Genomic DNA, 25,538 nt, shown 5'->3' with positions numbered 1-25,538 from the left:
AAACGTGTCTGGTGGGGACAAAGGACAGGGCCTTCTCGGTGGTGACCCTCCGCTTGTGGAATTCGCTCCCCAGCGAGATTAGATTGGCGTCCTCCCTCCTTACTTTTAGGAAAAACTAAAGACATGGTTTTGGAGCCAGGCCTTTGGCTAGTGGGCACAGCAGCACTTTAGGCACTGAACTTGACAATAGGATTGTTATGAAAATTGGAAACGGCTATATGACTTGTGATTATGTGATTTGTTCTATGTCATTCTGTAATTTTAATTAATATCACTGTTTGATTGTTATGTAATAGGATTTTATATTGTTGGTTTATATCGTTGTTATTGATACTGTTGGCATTGAATTGTTGCCTGTGTTAGCCACCCCGAGTCCCCCCTCGAGGGGTGAGAAGGGCGGGGTAGAAATGGTGTAAATAAATAAATAAATAATATTTAAAGTGAAAGTGCAATAACCTAGGACTGTTTATGGACAACAGTTATGTCTTTGTGTGATGGGTGATGTTATGTAATATGTTTAATAATGTTTAATGTTTTATCAGGGGAGGGTCAATTTTGATGTTTTATATATTGAATTGTTGCCAACACTGTGAACCGCCCTGAGTCCCCTTTTGGGGTTGAGACGGGCGGGATACAAACACCACAAATAAATAAATAAATAAACTCCATTGCAATCAGAATTTTGACAGATTCAAAATGAAGAAAATATCACTTCCTGAAAATGGCTGGTAGAAAGACTGAAGTATATTAGATAGGAGGACTTTTGCTCACTTCCGCTACAAAGGATGCTAACAAAGCAGAGCTAACACAACTCAATTTATTTCAAAATTGTTAGAAATTTACAGATGTGTCTGTAAATGCCACTATTTTTAAATTTTGTCCTTATTTTTCAAAAAACACAAAAAAGCACCCCACTGCTTCCACCCCAGGCCTCAATTTACTATTTAAAAAAATAAAGCCTTTTATACAACTGTCCCAAGTTTCATAACGCAGCTGCAGATGACAAAGTTGGAAGCTGCTCTGTGCCAGTCTTCCTGCAGTTTCTGACTGTGTGTGTGGAATTAGGCTAGTCTCTGTCACCTTTGAAATGACACTGCTGCAGTGGAATAGATTAAATCAGTGAGCCAGAGTGCTGTAATAACTGAGCACACATTCTAATCAAGAAAGATTTAGCCAAAATCTTACAAAACAACACAGAAGCTGCTGCCCGACTTTTGCTCACAATCTAATCGAGGAAGCCAGGCAAATAGATATACATTCCATAAAGGAACAAAAATAATCTTCAATCACATCATGTTGTGGAAAGGCTTTGTTAGGGCATCACTTTCTAGATGCAAGGCTCTAATTTTACCATATGAGAGAAGCCATGGTCTTCTCAGACTGCACCACAACACTGGGCACTTAGGACTGGGCAGTGTCAATATTCATCTGTGCCAAGACTATACAGAGCATATTATAGACAACTAGCCTTGGTCGTGGTACTAGTTTCCTCCAACTGTAGGATTATAGACATGGTTTTTGAAAGCGGTCACAGAATGTACCCAAAATGAAGAAAAAATAGACCCCTCTTGAGTTGCAAAAATTCTCCCCAATTCTCACTGCAGTGTTAGATCAAGGAAGCTGGACTGGAGAATTTGGAACCCTGAAACAAACAGGAATCCTATTCCATTTCAGAGCCCTGCCTGTCACTGGGAGTTGGCAAAGTGCAATTTGCAGCTACATGTGGACCCCTGAAAACCTCCATCTGTCCCTCACCTCCCTTTTTTTTTTAAAGAGCAGCATGATTTTCAGGTAACATTGCTCTAATATCACACAGGAAAGTCTCTGGATTTATGAAAACACCCCCAAAATACCTCAATCCTCATCAGGATCACAGAATCCCAAATTATTTGAAATGCCCGTTTTTCTGCAGCCACTTTCAAAATGTGACAGTCGACACTCCTGGCCACTCCTTGGAGGTCTGCAGAGAAACTACTTCTGTTTTCATCTGCAGCATCTCCCGAAATGGCAACAGGAAGCGAAGGTGCATCTGCTGCCATTCTGAGACTGAGGTACTGTATTTGGCCTTGGTGTGTGGAAGGGGGATGCGGCCAGCTGTAGGATCAAGGGAGAAATTAGCCACTTGTCCCCAAAGTAATTGCTCATTTCTGCCGTGCACTGAAGTCACCCCTATGGAAGACTACCTATAATGCACCTACACTTACTAAACATGAGGCAAAGCCATTTTAAAGACCTTACCATTCAGTAAGTTATCTGGTGCAAAATGCACTGAAATGTTTTTTCTGACTTTCTCCTGTTCTGTCCCTTGCTCCTTAACTTGGCTGATCACAGCAGCAGACATGGGGGAAGCAACTAACACCTGAGTTATGCTTACATTCAAAAATTAAAATTTAGATAGATAAAAAATATCTCTTAAGAGAACAAAAATTAAAACCAGAGGAAAAGATAACATCCTGTATTGTTGAAAAGCAAAAACTGGAGGTAGGAGGAAAGGCAAGGGAAAGAGGTGAAGCCAGCAAACCTGGTTAGGGAAGAAAAGCAGGGGACATGTTCTGCTGATTTCTGAAATAGGTCACAGGGCAAATAATCTGCAGGAAGTTGATGGGGCTTTTCAAAGCAATGTTTCGAGAGGATAAAATCAGTCACTTCATTGGTTGACAAAAGAGGTACAAATGCGGCCATGTCCTCCACCACCAACAGAGATGAGAGCAAGGATGGAAGCCTTTTCAGATTTAAACATATTCCTGCATCCCAGAGAGTATTTTTTTTTTTATATCAGCTAATTTTCTCCTCCACAGAAACACTGGAAGGTTTTCCACACGGGAAGCCACCAGAAGCCAGTCTTCCAAGACCCTGTTCCAAGAGACTCAGGAAGGCAGTGCCCTCGGGTGGCTCTCAGCAATAATGCAAGTACAGTTTGTCAACTCTGCTTGTCCTTGACCAGTAAGACAGTGTGCTGCCCTCCACTGGACACAGAGAGGACACTGCGATTCTCCAGTTGTTGCCCAGACATCTGAACAGGGCTCCAAGCATCATCTTCGTCGCCTGTGCCAAGCTGGAGGTTAGAGCCCATGCCCCAGGCAAAAGCTCGACCTGCAAAAGGAGGAGAGGAATAACATCCTATTTAAAGTCCTATAATAAAGGCCCTGGCTGGCCACAAAAGCATGCATAAATTAAATTAGGTGGAAATTTATCTTTCTGAAAAATGGCAGTTTCAAGTTTATGGATGACATGACTCTTGCCTGATTTGGGTGCAAGCCTCCATCACCTACAATTCTACACAGGAGGGACTGTTACTGATTTTAGTGTTGCATAATTATCATCTGTCAGAAATATAAAAAAATGACTAGGTATTTTTAATTATAAAAATGTGAGTCAAGCACTAAAAGGGTTAAATGGATGCAATGACTCAGTAAAAGCTGGAGTTCTATATAAGCAGGTGTGCCTGTAGCTTAGTAGCCATCAATCTGAGGTAAACCTCAGTGGGAAAAAGGTCTCAGTCTGTGAGGTAGGCCTTAGTCTATGAGAAGGCCGAATGTGAGAAGCTTCGGTGAGAGAACCCCCAGGTTGAAGGCCATTGTGTGTGAAGGCTGCTGTGTGCAAAAAGCTAGTGTAACTTCAGTGTAAGAAGAGGCTCTTGTGAGAGTGAAGCTGTTTATCTGCATGAGAAAGAAGCCCAGTGTAGAAGCAAATAAGGAAGTATAAAGAACTTTGTTCCTGTTATTGAAACCATGTTTTTGTAAATAGTGCAACCACGCTGCTGCTGCTACTTACTCTGCTGTACATTTATGGGGAGGGTCTTTTTTGTTATTTATTCCCAATCTGTACTTGAGGGCTTCAAACAACAAATGATGTTATAATATAATATATAATATAATATATTTGCAATAAAAGCCCAAGAAGGAATTCTGGGTTGATTATTTGAGGCAGCATAATCTTACTGTGTTTTAGAGAAGCCATGTGTGTGTTCTGTGTTTGTTTCTTAAATACTGCAATTTCAGTAAGTCCCTTTGACTACAATGAAGTTTACTTTGAGGATAGTGGACACAAAAATTTGAGCGTCTATCAGATAGTATGGATGTTTGATCATTTTGTTTAAATTCCCAGATGAAGGGAATTTAAACAAATTCATAAAACTGCTACAAATCAGTGAGTGCCGTTTCTTCACGGCCAGGCATAAAGTGAAATACTAAATTTTTTTTTTAAGTAGAGTTTTGTTGTGAATATGAACATCATGTCTATAAAGATTTGATATGAAAGCGGCAACATATGTTATAGCACTAGAAAACTGTCTCAACTGACAGGAGCAAAGGACAAAGTAATGGCAATCCTTTTGAACTGCATTGTACATCAGTCTATCCAGCTTAGCACATAGTCCAATTCTGATGCTATAAAAATCTACATTTAAGATTTTAATATTCCATTCCACAGCAATCAACCTCTATAAATCCAAAGTTATTTTTTAATATCTGTCATTTTCTTTCTACCGCTGCACAAACATCTTCGGTACGTATTAGAGCAGGCATTTGAGGATATAACCCACTGGTATTTTCCATAATAATAATAATAATAATAATAATAATAATAATCCTTTATTTATACCCCGCTAACATCTCCCAAAGGACTTGGTGCGGCTTACAAGAGGCCAAGGCCCAACACATCAATAAAACAACAGCATAACAAATACAACAATAAATAAACTCATAAACTCATAAAAACAAAACATTAAAAGACTAGCAGTAAACATTAGACAATAACACCACGACGCATTTAAAACTAAGGCCGGGCCAAATTTAATGATTAAAAATTTTAAAAATGCTGGACATCCATCCATTTTCCATCTCCAATATAAAGGAATTCCTTTTGTCCCTTTTTAAAAATAGCAATGACTCCAACTCTACCACAATATAAACTTCTCAGGGGTGCCTGGCCAAAAGACCTCCAATCTCCTAAACTTTGATGGTGATATATCTAGAAAAATGGGTTTGCAGATGTTTCCAGGATATAAGCAGGTGGCATTAGGAGAGAGTGTGTGTGTCAGAGGTATTAAAAAATAACTGGGTATTTATTACAAAAGTGTGAGTCAAGCACTGAGTTAGTAGATCGAAGCCTGTTAAGAATCAATGGGCCAAAGCTAGTGTTGTCTTGAGGAGAGTGAGTAGGTCGAAGCCTGTTAGTGTTAAGTTTGCCTCAGTGAGGGAACGCCTCAGTCTGTGTGGAGAGGCTTCCCTGTGAGGTAGGCCTCACAATGTGAGGTAGGACTTAGTCTATGAGAAGGCAGAGTATGAGAGAAGCCTCACGTGAAAGAAGCCCCAGGTTTAAAGGTCTTATGTGTAAAACTGTGTGTAATGCTACTATGTGAAGCTCCTGTGTAATTTTGGTGTAAGAGGCTCTGTGAGAGCGAAGCTGTTTGTCTGCATGAGGAAGAAGCCCAGCATGGAAGTAAAGAAGGAAGTATAAAGGACTTTATTTGTGTTGTGGAAACCTTGTTCGTGTAAATAGTTCGACCATTTTATTTTGCTATAAAGAAAAGCCTCCTAAGGAAGATACAACATTGTTTTTGTTCTTTTTATCACTTTGGGCTATTGGTGCTGGGTCACACTGCTGCTAATAAGTTACTCTGCTGCATGTTTATGAGGAGGGTCTTTTGTTAAAAACCCCACTCACCCAATTGGGGGGGGGGGGTCCTGTTTATTTACACTATTGTATCATTTTAGATACTTTGATTTCAGGTGTGCATTTTCATGTAGGATTTTTCAGAACCTGGAACTACATCTCTCATACTGTTAGGAGATTCTGGGAGTTACACCCTAAAAAGTAACTTTGCGATCTCTCCCAAACCAACCACAATTATTCCCAAGAGGCATTCAATTGAGAAATAAGATTCAACAGAGAAAGAACTCAACACTTCTTTTCCAAGCGGCATTTCACACAGCTGTTGAAGATTCAACAGAGGAATAACTCAACACTTCTTCAGACTCACCGTCTTCTGTGACTGCAAAGCCAACTCTTTCTCCACAGGCAACTGAAGAGGACTTGGGTATCCCAGGAATGGCCGTGGGGTTGGTCTTCTCTGAACAGCCCTGGCCAAGGCCTAACATACCATAGTCTGCCCTGCCCAGACTATACACAGTTCCTGTTTGAAAGGAGGAAGCAGCACAAAGAAAGAAAACCAGTCAGGAGGGTTGTTCGTCAGGATTTTTTAAAAATACAATAAACATAATCAGAAAATCAAGTGATACAGCAGAGGCCAGACTAGTGTAGAACAAACCCTGCAAAAGCAACGTTTCTGAACTGCTGCACCCAGGATGCTCCAACAAACCAAGCCACTGACTGCGCTTGCTAGGCAGTGGTCCATAGCTATTAATGGTAGTCCATCAATAATGCACATATACAAAGGGAGACAGAGAAAAGGCCAGCCATTCCACCAACACCTAAACTAGTAAGAAGACACCCCATTTTTGCTCCCCACACTGGGGTTTTTCTAACAACCACATTTACAATCTCCTCATCCAGCCCACCAAATGCAAAAAAACACCTTCTGAGTCCAGGCACACAGTGTGATGTTGACCAGCTGAGAACTTGACCCAAGATCTGTTGGAGTTCTTGAATGCAGTCAGAATCTTTGGCGAGTAGTAAGTTTCAATCCCTTGTGAACCTAAAGATGACAGGAAAACCCCAAATTATATCTTCATGACAATAAAAATTAAATTAGCACAACCTTGTATAAAGAATCCTAGAGTTGGAAGAGACCATGAGGGCCATCCCAACTAACCCCTGCCATGCAGGAAAAGCACCCCTGACAGATGGCCATGCAGCTTCTGCTTAAAAGTTCCCGTGTTCACGACATTCTTTCTAATTTTCTTATGCAATCTCCATTCCTGTTATTGGAACCCATGGCTCCATGGAGTCCTAGTCTCCAGAAAAGAAGCTTCCCCCCTCTTCCATACAACACCCTTTCAAATATTTACATATGGCTATCATATATTCCTTGCCTGTGGAACTCTCTCCCCAGTGACATCAAATTGGCTACCTCCCTCCAGTCCTTTAGAAAGAAACTCAAAACATGGTTATAAGACCAAGCATTTGAACAATAGCAGCAGTGATAGGGAATAAGACTCAATGTGATATGCATGACAATGGACTGTCCCAGACACTGATTTTAAACCAGAGTGATTTTAATTAAATGCTTCTTAATGTAATGTATTTTATGAACTATTTTAAAATGTGTTTTATGATTGTGGTTAGCATTCAAGTGGGTGCTTGTTGTGAAGCCGCCCTGAGTGCCCCCCCCCCCCCCCGGGCGTGTGTGTGTGTGTGTGAGAAGGATTGGGTACAAATGTACGAAATAAATAAATAGATAAAAACATTGCCAACAAGGAATACCATTCTGGCAAATCCATGGAATTTCACCACAACAAGTGGAAAGAATGGAGTAATAGAAGAGCCCACCATGTTTCCAGTTAGGAAGTGGGATTCCATCCCACTGATTTGGGGATGGATGTCACTTTTCCTCTTCATCATGCAAAGAAAGAGAAACCAACGTTTCCCTGACCTTCACACAGATTCATGACGACAACACCCTTATCTTGCTCAATCAGAAATTGAAAAGTTGCTTTAAACTTACCATCCCAATCTCCACAGTAGTTAAACACTATTATTCTTCCAATTTTTCAGAGTAACTGCTTTTTCTTTAAAAAGTTACTTTTGGGGAAAAACTGGTTTGCTGACAGCTGTTGGTTTGTGGTACAAAACACATACACAATAGCATATCCTTTTAACGATGTCAACAACTAAATGTCAAGAGCCTCAAAAAGTTACTTTTTGGACTATAATTTGCATCCAGCAACACCCTAGCCAAGCCTATGCTAGCTGGAGAATGGGAACTGTAGTCTAAAAAGCATGCTTAAGCACTGATGAAAACACAGCAAAAATTATCCAGTTACTTACTTAGATCCTCGTTATTGTAAAAATAAATGTATTCTCAGTAATATGTAATTATTTAATTCTAAACTGTGCCTGGATCCCTCAAAACAAAGACAGCTACTCACCCAGCTGATAGTAATTGGAGAGGCCAAATCCAATAACATGCCCCTCTTGAGTGATGGCAAGGGTGGAGTAAGACCCACAGAATACGTCCCGGATGCGCCCCTTGGTCTTACAGCCTCTCTGCTTGATAGCGACGATTTGTGGGAGCAGCAGCAGCTCTGCCAGGAAGGAAGAGATTTAGGGGGAACTGAGTCAACAAGGCAGGCAGGCAAGTGTTCTGTTTGAAACAAACCTCCAAATGATTTGTAGCCTGAATACATTCCAATCAAGTTACCTTGTGCTTCTGATCAGCCTTAGACCAGCTGAGTTTTTGTTAAAACAACCAAAAAGAAAAAACAAGTCAGAGCAAAGAGAAAGAAAGCCTGGACATTTATCCTTTATTTATAAGTAGGATCTGAACAAAATATTTCAATGTAAAGCGCTCCCTGTAGTCTATTCATAAAATCATAGAGCTGGAAAAGGCCACACAGGCTATCGAGCCAAACACCAAAGCACTCAATGCAGAGAATCCCGCTAGAGCATCCCGAGAAGGTTAGCTTGTCCTGTCTCTTTTTGAGAACACCCGGAAAAGCAACTCCCACCACCTAACCTGCTCTTACTGTCAAGACGTTCCTTTACATCTTCTATCAAAATGTACCGTATATATTCGAGTATAAACAGTTTTTCTGCCCTTTTTTAAGGCTGAAACTGGCTTATGCTCGAGTAAAGGTTATTTATTATTTTACTCTATTATTGCTATTATTACATTAATTTTTCTCTATTATTGTTATTACATTTATTATTTTACTCAATTATTACTGTTATTATATTTCCATTATTTTAATCTATTATTATTACTAATTATTTTATTATTATTATTACTAATTCTTTTTATTGCCTCAATTAAAGTAATTTTAATTGGTATCTATTTTTATTTTGAAATTTACCAGTAGCAGCTGCATTTCTCACCCTCAGCTTATACTCGAGTCAATACATTTTCCCATTTTTTTGTGGTAAGATTAAGTGCCTCGGCTTGTATTCGGGTCAGCTTATACTCGAGTATACACAATAGCCTGCTACAACTAAAACTATTGGCTCTACCCTCTGGGTCAACAGAGAACAAACCCACACATTCCTGTCTGTGGCACCACTTAAGACAAGCCTCTTCAACCTGTGGCCCTCCAGGTTGAAGAGGGCCTCCAACTCTCAGAAGCCTTAGCCAGCTTGTTCAATGGTCAGTAATTCTGGGAGCTGAAGTCCAAAAGACCTGGAGGGCCATACGCTGAAGAGGTCTGCCTTAAAGAGGGAAATTATGTCACTTGATTCTCCCCTCCTCCTCTGCAACCTTTTTCCCCATTCAACAGTTTGTGACTATTAAGCATACCCTTTTGGATGGCTTCCCTTCTTAAATCACCCTCTCCATTTTCTTATTTATCTTGTTTGAGAACAAATTAAGAGAAAGTGCACATTTGAGCTAAAGATGGGACTATAGTTGAAGAGGCTGGAGACCAATTCATTCATATCTAATATGGTCCTTTTGTAGTCTTATGTAAGAAAGAGCTAATAAATGTGTCGTACTGGGAGCCAATAAAGGAAAGGCCATATAAAAACAATCCCCCTTTCCCTTTCTATGTCATGAACACCACTTCAACTACCTGCATGCTGCAATTCAAGATGGAGGGCCAACCTTATGAAATCAGTCCACAAAGTGGAATCCACGACTTGTAAGTGTGGAGAAGAGCTAACCACAGACCACCTATTACAATGCAGTCTGGGTCCTTTCACATGCACAATGGAGGACCTTCGTATTGCAACACCAGAGGCACTCCAAGTGGACAGCTTCAGGTCAAAGGACATTTAGTATAATGCCAAGTTTTTAAACTTGTTTGTGTTTTTAAATACATTACAACTGTAGACATTTAATGAGTATCTCTTTGGTCAATTTGCATGGATGAGCATGCAAAGGTGTACCGATATAAATGGGTTCTCTCCACCATTTGGCTCTTCTTGACAACAGGGGCCAAAGCCAAGAAGTCTCCACTGCTGATTTGTTTAGCACTACATCTGAACTAAGATTCCTGGAAAGTTGGAATTGTAAGCTGGCATTTGGAGCTTAAGGTTCTGGATTGTTAAGAAACCAAGTCTCAATTCAGTCATAAAACAAACCACCAGCATTTGCTGAGCTGGCATCCCATAATTCCCAAAAGGTCAATATTCCACACCATTCTGTCTTAGCATGAAATGAGAGCCAGCCTCCTGTTCTCACTACACCTCTTCCAGTTCTATATCCCAAGAGTTTGCAGATCTATATTTCATCCATCTCAAAAGATCTACTGTTATCCCACTGATGACATTTTCTGATTCCTTCCCTGTGATTGCCCCAAAAGCAACAGAATTTATCTAGTGACAAACAACTCACTCAATCCTCTTCGTCCCCCTCTGGTGGTGAAAACTTGGGGCACTCGGCCGAGTTGGCCATTGTCTCCGCAGCCACAGGTGTAAAGGTTGCCTGCCGTAGACACCACTGCCAAATGATGGCTTCCTGAGAAAGGGAAGAAGAAAAAGAATAGAACCACCAAGAAAGCTTATCTATGACTGTTTTTTGGTTTTTGAGAGTTCTTATTCCCCACATAAACAATCCTGAAGGACTTCTGCTTGTGGCAAATGGACAGCTGATGGAGGAAACTTAATATAGCTATAGAGAAAATTTAACAATAACCACTTAAGAAATGTCTATCACTACAGTAGTCTCGCTTATTCAACCTTTGTTCATTCAATGTTTTGTATTATCCAACACAGTCTGCCTCCTGCCCAGATCCACAGCTGTTTCAATGCATTGCAATGTTTTGGTGCTAAATTCTTAAATACAGTAATTACTACATCACTTTAACGTATATTGATCTGCTTTTTCTTTCAATTTGTTGTAAAACATGTTTTGGTGCTTAATTTGTAAAATCATAAAGTAATTTGATGTTCCTTAATCCCTCCTTATTATCTGACATTTTCACTTATCCAACATTCTGCCAGCCCGTTTATGTTGGATAGTGAGACTCTACTGTACTTTAGTCCCTCCATATTAAGTACACATTCCCAGGAAGCTGCTGGAATTGATATTAATAAAAGCAATTTCATATTCATTCAAAATCATTAAATACGGACAATGCAGCATATCATTAAAATTCCCAAAGGCCTGCCAAAACAAAACGTGCCTCTGCTTAAATTCTAGAGCCTAAGAGCAGCCACCAATAAGGGTTCTCAAGTTTCCACCAGATATACTTGGTGCTGGGTCCAAAAAAACTAAGCTTTCACAAGCTGCCACTTATGGAAAAAAAGTTATGGCAAGCTACACATGAAAATGGTGCTAGGCATCGCGTGTTGCCACTCACCTGAGGCAATTTTAACTATAGGTACATCCAGCTGCAGCTCCACAGGAAGAGGGCTGCCCTTTGTGGTATCCAAATTTTCTTCCCCTTTCTGGGGAGCCAGTAAGCCAATGACTCCATTTTCATCCTAAGAAGATGCAGACACAAAGGAGTAAAAGTGGTTTGGTAACCAAGAAGTCTAAAGCAATTCATTTAAAGCAAGCATAGGGAACCTGTGGTCCTGTAGATGCTATAACTCCCATCATCCTTCTCCACTGGCCAGGCTGCCTGGGGTCGATGGGAGATGGAACCCAGCAAGATACAGAAAGCTGCAAACTACTCCATCCTGCTCCAAAGCAGTGTGGAGAACTTACCCGGAAAGCGCCCCAGATGAAAACACGCCCATCCTCTGTCAAGGCCGCTGTGTGGCTGTCTCCAGCAGACACCTGCACCACCTTCTCCTTCAGGTCGACAAGCCCGGGAATGGATTCAGACCCTTCCTCTGAAGTGTCCCTCCCCAAGGCACCCTCATCATTGCAGCCAAAGGTATAGATCTGAAAAAAGAAAAGGCCACACAATGAAAGGGGAATCCAAGAGGAAACACCCTAACCTTGATCCAGACCTAAGTGGTATTTGAGAAAATCTTGATCAGAAAGGACAATGGCTCTTACATTTCAAATAGAGCTTCAGACCAGGGGCCTGAACCTCAAAAGTGAAATAATACAGACAGCACTATGATCCGTGAGACCGGCACTGGGCACCTGTTTGCCCTCTAGATCTTATTTGGATTGCAGCCTTGAGTCCCATACTGAGAGGTAGGAAAAACATTTACTGGGATCTTGTTATCTTCTGGAGTTTGGTTCCAACACCCCCTGGATGCTGAAATTCCATTATATACAATGACTTAGGGAGGTTCCTACACATAAACTATAATGGAGTTTGAAGCTGACTTGAGGGCAGCGTGTCCACAAAATAATACACCCACAGTGCATGCTGCCGGATGCATCAAGCTAGAAATAGCATATTAAAAAACATTTGCCATTCACTAAAAGTCCAGAACAAGATATGTGCTGCAGTCAATCAGAGTACATCCCAGGCTCAAAACTGGGATATACTCTGATCATCTGCAGTGCATCTTAACAGATTGGTTAAGGGGCGGGGGACAACATTTTCCAGTGGCTCTCTAGCCATGGATATTGCGGTTCCGGGGTCCAGTTCAAATCCATAATCAGCAGATACTGTGGAGACCATCCCAGCCTCAAACTGATTCCTGGGCGTTTGTGTAGGAACTGCACAGCAAAACAAGTTTGTTTTAACCCACTTCCTAACTGGATTATAGTGGCTGTGTAGAACTGCCCTTGGTGTACAATGGTGTCCCTGGTCTAGATGTTACTGGATTTCAGCTTCAATCACGAAGCTCTATTGCCCAGCTTTCTACTACTAAGGACAGTTGCAGTCCACCAGTTAGCCTAGAACTGTAGGAACTACGCATATATAAATTCAAACTGGAACCCCACACCTGCAGCCCCCCCCCCCAGATCAGAAAGGTAAAATGGTTCACCTGATTACATATAGGACACCCAACATCCAGGTCTGGTGTTCTCCCCTCCAAACTCACCCCTCCTTCAGGTCTGCCAAAGACGCCCACTTTCCACAAAGTATTTGTCATAGGAATAGGAACTCTTCCAGACTCACCTTGCCTGTCTCGGTGAGGCACACTGTGTGGACCCCTCCTGCTTCTACCTGGATGATCTTCTCGGAGAGTTGCACCAGGGCAGGCCGCTTCCGTGCCATCACATTTGGGCCAAGGCCCAGCTGCCCAAGATCACCCTGCCCCAAGGTCAGCAGCAGTCCAGGCTCCGTTTGGTGTGTTGGATGACTGACTGGATAAGACAGGAGGATAAACTCAGAGGACAGTGGATACTAATCTTCAGTATAATTAGGAACACTGGGACTTGCCTTTTTGTCAGAACAGTGGCTTGCCTAAACTGAGTATTGTCGTTAAATGGGTTGGCAATGGCTCTTCCAAAGACGTCTCTATCAGACCTTCATGCTAGGGATTAACATGGCACCTTTTGCATTACAAAGTGTGTGCTCTTATCACTGAACTATGGTGAACATTCCTATAACTCTGCAAAACACTGGTGTAAATCATGGCTGTCTATCGAGCTACCACATTTTCCCATGTTACTCAACACTGTCTGTGTGGAGGGACAGGGGCACACCTACACAGACATTGAAATCAGGCCCAACCCAGTATGTTAGACACCAGATCAGGGAGAGAAACTCCCAGAGCAGCCATGTAGGAGAGAAGGAGGGAGTCCTCACTGTCCAGCAACACTGAACACAGTTCGGTGCTCATGGGCAGCCACTCTAAACATCCCCTTCCTTAATCCCATGTGTCATGGAGACCAGAATTCAGGATTTTCCACTTGACTTTTTGTAATGCAGAGAAAGGCTGCATTAATCTGGCCTTGCCCTGTACTACTACAGATCAGCCCCATGCAGGGCTGATGCTAATCTACAATGACCTAAATGGACAGTGTAGATGGGGCTGAGGTTTAATAGGGGATCTTTAACTGCTAGAAATTTAGCAAAATGTCATTCAGTGCAGCGGAAAGTGTCAAACCACAAGAGATACAATTAGCCCTAGTTTTTATCAGGAGGGATCAAATCTGTTTTTGATTATTTTAAAAAACCTGTGTTGTATGATTGTTAGAATTTTATATCTAAACGAGCACTCTAAGAGTCTGATAGTTGCTACCACACCCCTGATATTTGCACTAAAGCAGTGTTTCTCAACTTAGGGGTTGAGACCCCTGGGGGAGTCGCAAGGGGATGTCAGAGATCATCAGAAAAATGCAAAGTTAGGTCCCAACTGATGGCCAGAGTGGGGCCTGGGGCTACTCATTTCCAAGGCCTACTGGGCAACTATAAAAGGTCTAGGCTAGGGCTAGTACCACAAGGTGGCAGAGGACTAGGGAAGTGAGTAAAGTTCAGAGCAGGGTTCTAACTGATGGCCAGGGTAGGGCCAGGGGCTAATCATTTTCAAAGGCCTGCTGGAACCACCAAGTCTTCAGATCCCTGTGGAAGGAAGATAGTGACTAATTTTGTCATTTGGGAGTTGTAGTTGCTGGGATTTATAGTTCACCTATAGTTCATGTTTTGAAGGGACTCGCTAGCGTGAGCCTTCCTCCAACCTCACACATTTTCCCTCATTTGCACAGGAGCACCATGAGGGATGATTTACCTTGACAATGAGGGAGTTGTAGATCACCCACATCCAAAAAGCACTGAGCCCAGCTGAAGATGGGGCAGGACCAAACTTGGCACACAGATTCAACACGGCCAACTGTGAATACTGGTGGGATTTGGGGAGGATTGACTCACGATTTTGGGAGTTGTAGTTTACCCACATCCTTATGCATTACTCAAAACCACAAATAATCAAATCTGCAAAATGTGCAAGACTGATTGCAGTTCTCTTCTGAATGTGGTTTACAATCTCATTCTTAACATGTGTGTTATGTATGTATACTTGAAATTTTCAAGGATATGATGAAATTGATGTATTGTGATTATTATGTTTATTTATACACCATTTTCCTCTCTTAAACGGGCTTCAAAGCGCCTAGTCCATACGTTGGAAAAATTACTTTTTGGAACTTCAAATTCACTGGGGAATTGTAGTCCAAACACCAGCTTTTTCAGGCTCTGATATAGTCCAGAAAAGTTTGTGCTACAATTACTTTGTTGCTTCGCTTTGGCTGTGGGGGTTTTACTCAGTCTAAATAAGGCATGGGCAAACTTTGGCCCTCCAGGTGTTTTGGACTTCAACTCCCATAATGCCTCAAGCCCTGCTTAAGTGGCTGAGAGGAAAAAGGAAAGGGCCTGTGGCTGTTAGGAATGGTGGGAGTTGAAGTCCAAAACACCTGAAGGGCCCAAGTTTGCCCATGCCTAGTCTAAATCCATTTAAGCCTGATCTCTCAAGCACATGATATGGTGGCTTAAACAAAGGTGAATTCTACATATGCTGAAGCCATACACAGGCAAGCGTAAGAAAGAAAACATAATATCAAGACTAAAACCCATACAAGAGTTAAGAAAGGCACACAAAGGCAGTTGAAACTGAAGGTTGGCATGATAGACAAATCAAACTGTCTCACCTTTAGTCCGCTTCACGCTGACAACATCATCTTTTTCCAGCACCCGTTTCCTCGGCATGTTTAGTTAAATCTGGAAGAGGCAAGGAGAGGGAAATGGGGAAAAAATACCAAAAAGATGTTCCCAGTTAAAACACTGGACAGATGGAAACTTGAAACAAGTGTTCAGCCATGTCCAGAAACTCTTGGGCTGTGGCTTCCACCTGGTCAACATAGCTAAGATTATGTGGCGGAAAGAGCTATAGTCTAACTACATGTCCAACACAGCTTGGAAAAATTAGTCTTTTGGATTACAATTTCCAAATTCCCCCAGCCAGCATGAAAAATGAGGATGTTGACTACAGGATTGTGGAAGCTGTAGTCCAAAACAAATCACATTTCCAAGCTATGGTATTCCATCATTCCTCACCATTGGGTATGCTGGCTAAAGCTGACAGAAGCCAGAGTCCAGTAATATCTGGGGAGCACATGTGCCTCATTCCTGGGGGCACTTCAAAAAATCAAAGTGCTCCCTTGTACATTTTCAGTTGACAGTTTGACAGGGTGCCTGACAAAAAGAGAAAGCCCTTATCATACACACAAAGCCCCAGAGCCACCTGTCCAATCCTCTCAACAATTTGGCAATGCCCAGAAAAACACTCCAGACAATCTGAGCGCCCAAATGTTTTTCTAAAGCAAGAAGTATGAGTAAATGCTTCAACACATCATACACTACTGCATTCAAATGCTTAAACTAACTTTTCTCCCAGATCTAATGAATGAGAATTATGAAAGGATAATTGGATTAGGGTAACAAAGATCAACTCTGACAGAGCAAAAATTTTACTTGATCAACTTTGCAGAATGCCCAAAATCAACATCTGTCATATTTGGAGCCATATCAAAGTGGCACATACGAGTGAACTGGTTGGTACCAGTGAAAGATTTATGCAGAAGTTAAGTTGGCTTTAGTTTAGGGCCATAAATTAAAAGGGGCCTCTAAATATAGAAATTTACCAAACTTCATATTTTGAACAATTGTTAGAATATACATAGGGCAATGATACAAGAATTCTTAAAACTGAGGTATCTTAGAGCCACACCATTAATCTGGTTTAATCTGAGTCTCCCCCCGTTTCCCTCAATATAAATTATGCATACAAAGGTTTTAAAAAAATATTTTGTACTAGCATGATTAATTATACAAAATAAAGAATTCAGTTAAAATAGTTTTAATACAGATGTGAAGAGTTTTTTTAAAAAAAATATTCACTTCTAGGTTGGAAGACATTGTCACTTTAGCTTCTCAGCCTTCAGTGGCACATGTAACTCATTTTCAAAAATGTATTATTTCTCATCTTAGAAATCAAGATTATTTTTTCATATGTGGTAAGAAATAAAGAGAGGAAGAACAAGATAGAACAGACTAAAGTCAAGGCTATAGCTTCATTTTGTCCCTTCTAACTTCAAAAAGAGATTTATTTCCTGCTATATCCTGGAAAGTACTTAAAATTCTAGGAAGGTAAGTTTGGCAAACATGGGGAATTTCTATAGGGGATGCAATAACCTCTCTGTCACTCACAATCTGATAATCCCCTGCATTGGAAATTATAGAGTAGGTAGCACACAAAACCAGGCCAGAAATGTGAGAGCACACAATGGACAGTTTGAAAACACTTGTGACAAATTATCAACAAATGAATTGGGCATATATCACACACATACACCCCCCCCCCCCACACACACACACACACCAGTACTTTTCTTGGCAATGTCTGGAGAGAATGGGAGAATCTATGTCAATGCTACACTTGTTTGGGACTCCATCTGTTGCACAGCCACTGAAGGCACAAGACTCTTGCCAGGAAACAAACACACACATACCCTAACTTAAAAATATAGAGAAGGTGGAATGTGCAAGACAGCATTCTTGCACATTTTTATAATGGCAAAGAGGCAAAGGCTCCTTCTATACTGCCATATAAAATCCAAATTATTTGATTTGAACTGGATTATATGGCAGTGTAGACTAAGATAATCCAGTTCAAATAATGTGGTTATTTGATAACCTGGATTATCTGACAGTGTAGAAGGAGCCTTAGTTAGAAAGCTTCCTCTCCTCCTGATTCAAATTTTTCAAACTAAAAGGCCGAAACGTCCCTTTCCTCATTCTCCCTCAATCTGCATACCTACAAAACAAGGGAAGAAATCCTGGTGCATTGTGCATCCTTGTTGTGAAGCTTATTAAAACAATGCACTATAAATTTGTGAACTTATTTACTTGTAATAGTGCGAATAACAAACTCCTGGTCTGTGACTGTATAATAAAATTAATTCATATGATTAACTGATGGTATATTGCAGTGAATAAACTATATCAGTTTTTTAAACTGTGCTCCTCCAGATGTTGTGGACTTCAGCTCCCACAATTCCTAACAGCTGGTAAACTGTCTGGCATTTCTGGGAGCTGAAGTTCAAAACACCAGGCGGAGCACAGTTTGAGAAACACTGAACTAGATAATTGAAACTCTTCTGGTTATTGTTCAAATTCCATTCTAGTATATCAGGAAGCTATGCAACTCCAGAAGTCTAAATAAATGCTTTCCAAGCTATCTGATATATGGGACCATCGTGTTTTCTCAATGTGCCAGGGATAGGGGCCGCTATAGGCAATTCACAAGTTACAAACATCCAATTTACAAAATGACTCATAGTTAACAAACAGAAATCAGTGTTAACCAATTCTACATTTTCATAGAATCCTTGAGTTGGACGGAACTCCCAAGGGCCATCAAATCCAACTCCCTTCTTCCAGGCAGGAAAGCACCATCAAAACTCTCCTGACAGATGGCCATCCAGCCTCTAAACTAATTAATACGCTTCCCCTACTGAATTGGAAGAGATCCCCAAGGGATTTCTTTGAGGGATTTCTTCCCAGCACTTACTAGAAGGGCCCTCATAGAATCTAGTTCAAAGCAGATATTGTGGATAGTCTGCCTTGATGTTCTGGGTTATATGGCTGTGTGGAAGGGCCCCCATAGAATCCAGTTCAAAACAGATACTGTGGATGATCTGCCTTGATGTTCTGGGTTATATGGCTGTATGGAAGAGTCCTCATAGAATCCAGTTCAATACAGATATTGTGGATGATCTAATGATAGAAACAGGAAACTGTGAACCCTATTGAAATCAATTTCTTCCACTGAAAGTTACTATAGAGTGTGGCAGCTATACAAGGAAAATAGAAGGTATAAGGCTGTGTGGTCAATGAACAAAATTTTCAAAACTCATTAGAAAATGAGAGGGTGCTAACATTTTGTTTCTCAAGTGTCCTTAGTGAAAAAAATTTTGTTACTATAATGAAAGTAATGACATTTTGTTACTTTTTCGTTATAGTAACTGCACAAGTCTGGAAACTTCAGAAGCTCATTTCCCTCTTATTTTTAGAGCTACTGGGGCAAAACTTGCTACAATGGTAAAACACATTGACCACTGTGGGCCCATCAAGTTTTGGAATGTTTCACTTATCACTGATTTTTGGGGAATTTTCAAAGTTTTTATAAACAACACTTGGGATATTGTGTCCAATTCTGGACACCACAATTGAAGAGGGATATTGAAAAGCTGAAAAGTGGCCAGAGGAGGGCAACTAAAATGATCAAGGGTCTGGAGAACAAGCCCTATGAGGAGTGGCTTAAAGAGCTCAGCATGTTTAGCCTGAAGAGAAGGCTGAAAGGAGACATGATAGCCATATATAAATATGTAAGAGGAAGTCATAGGGAGGAGGGAGCAAGCTTGTTTTCTGCTACCCTGCAAGAAAGGAGATTCCATCTGAACATGAGGAAGAACTTCCTGACTGTGAGAGCCGTTCAGCAGTGGAACTCTCTGCCCCGGAGTGTGGTGGAGGCTCCTTCTTTGGAAGCTTTTAAACAGAGGCTGGATGGCCATCTGTCAGGGGTGCTTTGAATGCAATTTTTCTGCTTCTTGGCAGAATGGGGTTGGACTGGATGGCCCATGAGGTCTCTTCCAACTCTATGATTCTAATTTTAGGGAAATTTGTTAAGTTTTGACAAAACATTTTTAAAAGCCACACCAGCTATCTCCTTGAATGTTTCTCTCTCTTATTAACCAATAGACCTTCCGTTTAGGGATTTCTTCCCAGCCCAGCAGAGAGACTGACTTGCCAGAAATCTCAGTAAGTCCTCCTCTTTGCAGATACAACCATTCATTGGAACTCTGGCTGGCTGCTGCGACAGAGGGAAGTTGTTTCCAGAGGACTTTTCTCAAGTACTTTGTGGTCTAGCTCACCTCATTCAGCAGGATTCTGAGAATCTTGGGAGAGTGTTTTACCCAGGGGAAGGGGTGAATCATAAGAGTTGGAAGAGACCGCAAGGGCCACCCAGTCTATATGCTTTAATGTGGGCCTGGCACCATTTTATACATATTCTAGTAGGGGTTTTTTATATAAAAGGTTTTTAAAAATTAACACATCTTAGGTGAATGGCATACAAGGCCAAACCACTCAGTATGGGCTATCCTTTCACTGCTCAGAATGTGGGAAGTCCTAAACAGACATTCCTAAACTCCTACAGTGTTAATTATTGTTTTAATGTATGTTTATTTTACTTTGTGTGTTTGCATGGCATTGAATCGCTGCCTATATATATCAGTTGTTTTGAGTCCCCTACAGGGTTGAGAAAGGTGGGGTTTAATTTGGTAAAGGAAGGGTTTTTCCCTGACATTAAGTCCAGTCGTGTCCATCTCTGGGGGTTGGTGCTCTTCTTCATTTCTAAGCCGAAGAGCCGGTGTTGTCTGTAGACATCTCCAAAGTCATGTGGCCGGCATGACTGCATGGAGCTCCATGACCTTTCCACCGGAGAGGTATCTATTGATCTCCTCACATTTGCATGTTTTCGAATTGCTAAGTTGGCTGAAGCTGACAGTGGGAGCTCACACCACTCCCCAGATTCGAACCTGCGACCTTTCGGTCAACAAGTATAAATATGGTAAATAAAATAAATAAATCTCTTTCCTTATCCTGATTGGGGCTTTCTGTTGCTGATGCATTCTGGGAAATGCAGTATACAAACACCAGTATCACCTTCTGTTCATGTCCCAGCATTATTTCCAATTTTAACTTAGCATTTGGCCTTCCCACTGTTTTTAATTATGTGTTGTTTTATTGATAATGTTGTTTATCTTATTGTCTGTGTTTTTAATTGCTTGTATTGTTGTTATTATTGCTTGTATTGTTGTGTTTGGACTCGGCCTCATGTAAGCCGCACTGAGTCCCTTGGGGAGATGGTAGCGGGGTACAAATAAAGTTGTTATTATTATTATTACTATTATTATTATATTTTAAAAACAACTACAACAGTGATCTCCTTGAATTATCTATCGGAAGTGATAGAAAAGACAACTGGGGCTCAACCCCCCCCCCAAACTTTCAGAAATATTCATATATCTACCAATTTCAGGGAATTTTTAAACGTTTTGACAAAAACATTTTTAAGACAAAACTTTTTATCTCATAGAATGTTTTTCATATTAACCAACAGAAACCAATATTAACCAATACTACATTTTCATAGAATCCTAGAGTTGGGGGGGGGGGGTGGGTCCCAAGGGCCATCTAGTCCAATCCCCTCCTTCCAGTCAGATGGGCACCATCAAAACTCTCCTGCCAGATGGCCATCCAGCCTCTAAACTAATTAAAATGCTTCCCTTATTGAGGTGGACGGGACCCCCAAGGGCCATCCACTGAGAGATTTCTTCCCAGCCCAGCACTGATTTACTTACTAAAAGTCTCAGTCCATCCTCTTCGCATTCTTTGCAGAGGAGGGTGACTAAAATGATAAAGGGTCTGGAGAACAAGCCCTATGAGGAGCGGCTTAAGGAGCTGGGCACGTTTAGCCTGAAGAAGAGAAGGCTGAGAGGAGATATGATAGCCATGTATAAATATGTATAAATATGTGAGAGGAAGCCACAGGGAGGAGGGAGCAAGCTTGTTTTCTGCTTCCCTGGAGACTAGGCTTCAAACTACAAGAGAGGAGATTCCATCTGAACATGAGGAAGAATTTCCTGACTGTGAGAGCCGTTCAGCAGTGGAACTCTCTGCTCCGGAGTGTGGTGGAGGCTCCTTCTTTGGAAGCTTTTAAACAGAGGCTGGATGGCCATCTGTCAGGGGTGATTTGAATTTGATTTGATTTGAACTTATGCTGGAAATGTGGAAAAGAAAAAGGCAAATTTATCCATATGTGGTAGACCTGCGGAAAAATTAAAAATTACTGGACTCAAATACATAAAACAATAGAAAAAAATGCTTAAGATAAAATTTGATCTAAAGCCAGAAACATTATTACTAGGAATACTAGACATTAAACTGGAAAAGAATGAAGATAAGATCTTTTCCCACTTAATAGCGGCTGCAAGGATGACTTTGGCGAAACTGTGGAAATCCAAGGAAGTACCAACAATTGAACAATGGACAATAAAAGTAATGGACATAATAAATACGAACGTACTTACACAAAGAATTTCGCAAAACCACACAAAGCCTCAGACAACGGACTGGAAATCAGTGTTGGAATATATAAGAGGAGAAAACAAGAAGACTTATATAATGGATTTATAAAAGGAATTCAGGAACTGTTTGAAATAAGAATACGATAACGGAATCAAGCAAGGGTTCAAGGATGTTTACTGGATTATACGTTGAAATATAGATAAACTATGAGAAGATTTTACTATGTATAGATTATCAAAAGAGTACACAAATGTAGAACTGTAATCTAACCCAGTGGTTCTCAACCTGGGGTCCCCAGATGTTTTTGGCCTACAACTCCCAGAAATCCTAACAGCTGCTAAACTAGCTGGGATTTCTGGGAGTTGTAGGCCAAAAACATCTGGGGACCCCAGGTTGAGAACCACTGATCCAACCACCCTGAGAGTACCTGGAAGTACCCGTCCTACCCTTCCCCATGCCCCCTTTCCTGTTTCCCCTCACTTTCTAATCCCCTCCCCCGCTACCGTAACCCTCCCTTCCCAGCCTTCCCTACCCCCGCCCCCACTATGCCTTCCCTGTGTTTTTAACTGCAATTTTTGTAAAGCAAAAATCAATAAAATATTAATTAAAAAAAACTACAAGAGAGGAGATTCCATCTGAACATGAGGAAGAACTTCCTGACTGTGAGAGCCGTTCAGCAGTGGAACTCTCTGCCCCAGAGTGTGGTAGAGGCTCCTTCTTTGGAAGCTTTTAAACAGAGGCTGGATGGCCATCTTTCAGGTATGATTTGAATGCATATGGGATATATTGAGTATGGTGATCAGATCATAATATGAATAAACATAACAGTTTAAATAATGCACCATTAAGGCCTTTTCGCGAACCACCATGAAAATTTCGGGGGGGCTGAAGCCCCCCGAGTCCCCCCCCCCCGCCGCCTGGCTGAGAGGAGATATGATAGCCATGTATAAATATGTGAGAGGAAGCCACAGGGAGGAGGGAGCAAGCTTGTTTTCGGCTTCCCTGGAGACTAGGATGCGGAACAATGGCTTCAAACTACAAGAGAGGAGATTCCATCTGAACATGAGGAAGAACTTCCTGACTGTGAGAGCCGTTCAGCAGTGGAACTCTCTGCCCCGGAGTGTGGTGGAGGCTCCTTCTTTGGAAGCTTTTAAACAGAGGCTGGATGGCCATCTGTCAGGGGTGATTTGAATGCAATATTCCTGCTTCTTGGCAGGGGGATGGACTGGATGGCCCATGAGGTCTTTTCCAACTCTTTGATTCTATGATTCAGCCATTCATGGGAACTCTGGCTGCTGCTGCTGCGACGGAGGGACACACACATATCTCCCTTTCTCCTGATTGGGGCTTCTTGATGCTCAGCAGAATTCTGGGAAATGTAGTTCAGCCTTTTGCATTCTCTAGCAGAGGGATCCTCGCCCGCCCAAACTACATTTCCCAGAATCCTGTGTTTTCTGAGTCCTTTTCTCCCTGCTGCTTCCCTCTCCTCGTGGCGAGAGGCCATTTAAAGAGGAAACCCTACCTTTACCTATTTAAACCCCGCCTTTTTGGCTTTGCTTTGCTTCCTTGCAAAGGAAGCAAAGCAAAACTGACTTCGGAAGGTTTCCAAGGTTGACAAAATACAAACGAAAAAGTATTGAGTAAGTTCATAACTACTTCCAACTGAAGGCCTTGTCCGCAACTACTTCCAACCGAAGGCCTAGTTCCAAGCTAAGGTCCTTGGTAGCTTTCGGCGAAGACGACCTTAGCTTGGAACTAGGCCTTTCCCCCAATTCTGACACGATTTGAATCTCCCGCGCTTTGAAGGACAACCTTCTCCGACCATACGAGGCCTGGCGAAGTTCAAACTCGGCCTCCCACTCGAGCAGTCTCAACGGCCAGCCGGCGGGCCTCCCTCCCACCTCATCCGCTTCCAACTCTGCAACTCACCTCCTCGTCCTCCTTCTTCCCCTTCTCCCAAACCTTCCGTCTCCCCTCACGCTTTTCCCACTTCTCCTCGACTGACTGCCGCGCATGCACCCGCCACGGATGCCGATTGGCAGAACAAAAAACCAGGACGTTGCTCTCCAACGCCACCTACTGGCCAACGTCTGTTTCTATTTGAGAGAAGCGTCCGTTGGCTTCTTACGCTCGGCCAGCAAACGGGAATGGCTTCTGTGACGCAACCGGAAGGCGCCCTTGAAGTCTTTCTCTTCGATGGGCAGAGAGTGAGGCATGCTGGGACCGTTCCACTTCCTGGAAGGCGTATACTGTAGTATCTGGCAGCTTCACATAAAAACACTCGCCTACAATTTAAAATATGCAAAAATTATTATGTTGTTTAATGTATTGTCGAAAGCAGGGGTCCTCAAACTAAGGTCCGGGGGCGAGATGCGGCCCTCCAAGGTCATTTACTTGGCCCTCGCTCAGGGTCAACCTAAGTCTGAAACGACTTGAAAGCACACAATAACAATCCTATCTCATCAGCCAAAAGCAGGCCCACACTTCCCATTAGAATAGTAATAAGTTTATATTTGTTAACATTGCTCCTCATTTTAATTATTGTATTGTTTTTAAGTGTTTTTTTACACTACAAATAAGATATGTGCAGCATGCACAGGAATTCATGTTTTATTTTTCAAAATTATAATCTGGCCCTCCTACAGTTTGAGGGACTGTGACCTGGCCCTCTTAAACAAAAGTTTGTGGCCCCCTGGGCTAGACAGTGTAATTTCTCCAGTGGTGTAGGGCGCAGGCATACTCTGCTGCTGAGTATGCGTGCCCAGTGTGGAACACATCCCACCACGCTAAAACAGTGGATGTGGCTCTGAATGAGACATGCCGCATGCATGTCTCATTCAGAGCCACATCCACTGTTTTAGCGTGGTGGGATGTGTTCCACACTGGGCACGCATACTCAGCAGCAGAGTAGCACAGCGCAAGGGCAGATGTCTTCACTGTATCTGGTTGTGATCCCCAGGTTGTGCCAGTCAGCTTTCGCATGATATTGTTTCTAGCACCCACGTTTTGCTTGATGTTCAGGCAGTACTTCTTGTAGGTAAGAGAACAGTCCAGAGTGACTCCCAGGTACTTGGGTGTGCTGCAATGCTCCAATGGGATTCCTTCCCAGGTGATCCTCAGAGCTCGGGATGCTTGTCTGTTCTTGAGATAAAAGGCACATGTCTGTGTTTTAGATGGGTTGAGGATCAGCTGGTTTTCCCTGTAATAGGCAGTGAGAGCACCTAGAGCTTCGGTAAGCTTCTGTTCTACCATCTCAAAGCTCCCTGCTTGAGCAGTAATGGCACGATCATCAGCATAGATGAAACTCTCTGTCCCTTCTGGCAGTGGCTGGTCATTTGTGTAGATGTTGAACATGGATGGAGCAAGCACGCTCCCCTGAGGCAGGCCGTTCTTCTGTTTCCGCCATCTGCTTCTCTGGCCCTGAAACTCAACAAAGAATCTCCTGTTTTGTAGCAGGTTTCCTATGAGGCGGGTGAGGTG

The 25,538-nt window shown here is 42.0% G+C and overlaps 1 protein-coding gene across 2 annotated transcripts; it reads right to left on the bottom strand.

Annotated features, from left to right (window-relative positions):
• Positions 1–803: 803 nt before the first annotated feature.
• RCC1 (regulator of chromosome condensation 1) lies at positions 804–24,123 on the bottom strand. Of its 2 annotated transcripts, XM_060784272.2 has the most exons (11): positions 23,988–24,123; positions 22,061–22,102; positions 15,557–15,626; positions 13,086–13,273; positions 11,765–11,944; positions 11,415–11,538; positions 10,448–10,570; positions 8,052–8,207; positions 6,539–6,658; positions 5,984–6,136; positions 804–3,093 (listed from the first exon to the last, which is right to left on the bottom strand). In XM_060784272.2, exons 3-11 carry the CDS (start codon positions 15,612–15,614, stop codon positions 2,921–2,923), a joined length of 1,275 nt encoding a protein of 424 aa, XP_060640255.1. In that variant the 5' UTR covers positions 15,615–15,626; positions 22,061–22,102; positions 23,988–24,123; the 3' UTR covers positions 804–2,920. The 2 variants fall into 2 exon arrangements, with proteins under 2 accessions (XP_060640255.1, XP_060640254.1); XM_060784271.2 differs by lacking the exon at positions 22,061–22,102 and having other exon boundaries at positions 23,988–24,122.
• Positions 24,124–25,538: the final 1,415 nt, after the last annotated feature.

Source organism: Anolis sagrei, chromosome X (genome assembly GCF_037176765.1).
Source record: "Anolis sagrei isolate rAnoSag1 chromosome X, rAnoSag1.mat, whole genome shotgun sequence".
In the NCBI taxonomy this organism is placed as follows: Eukaryota; Metazoa; Chordata; class Lepidosauria; order Squamata; family Dactyloidae; genus Anolis; species Anolis sagrei.
Note: the sequence above shows the minus strand (reverse complement) of the source record. Positions and strands in the feature narration are given on the sequence as shown.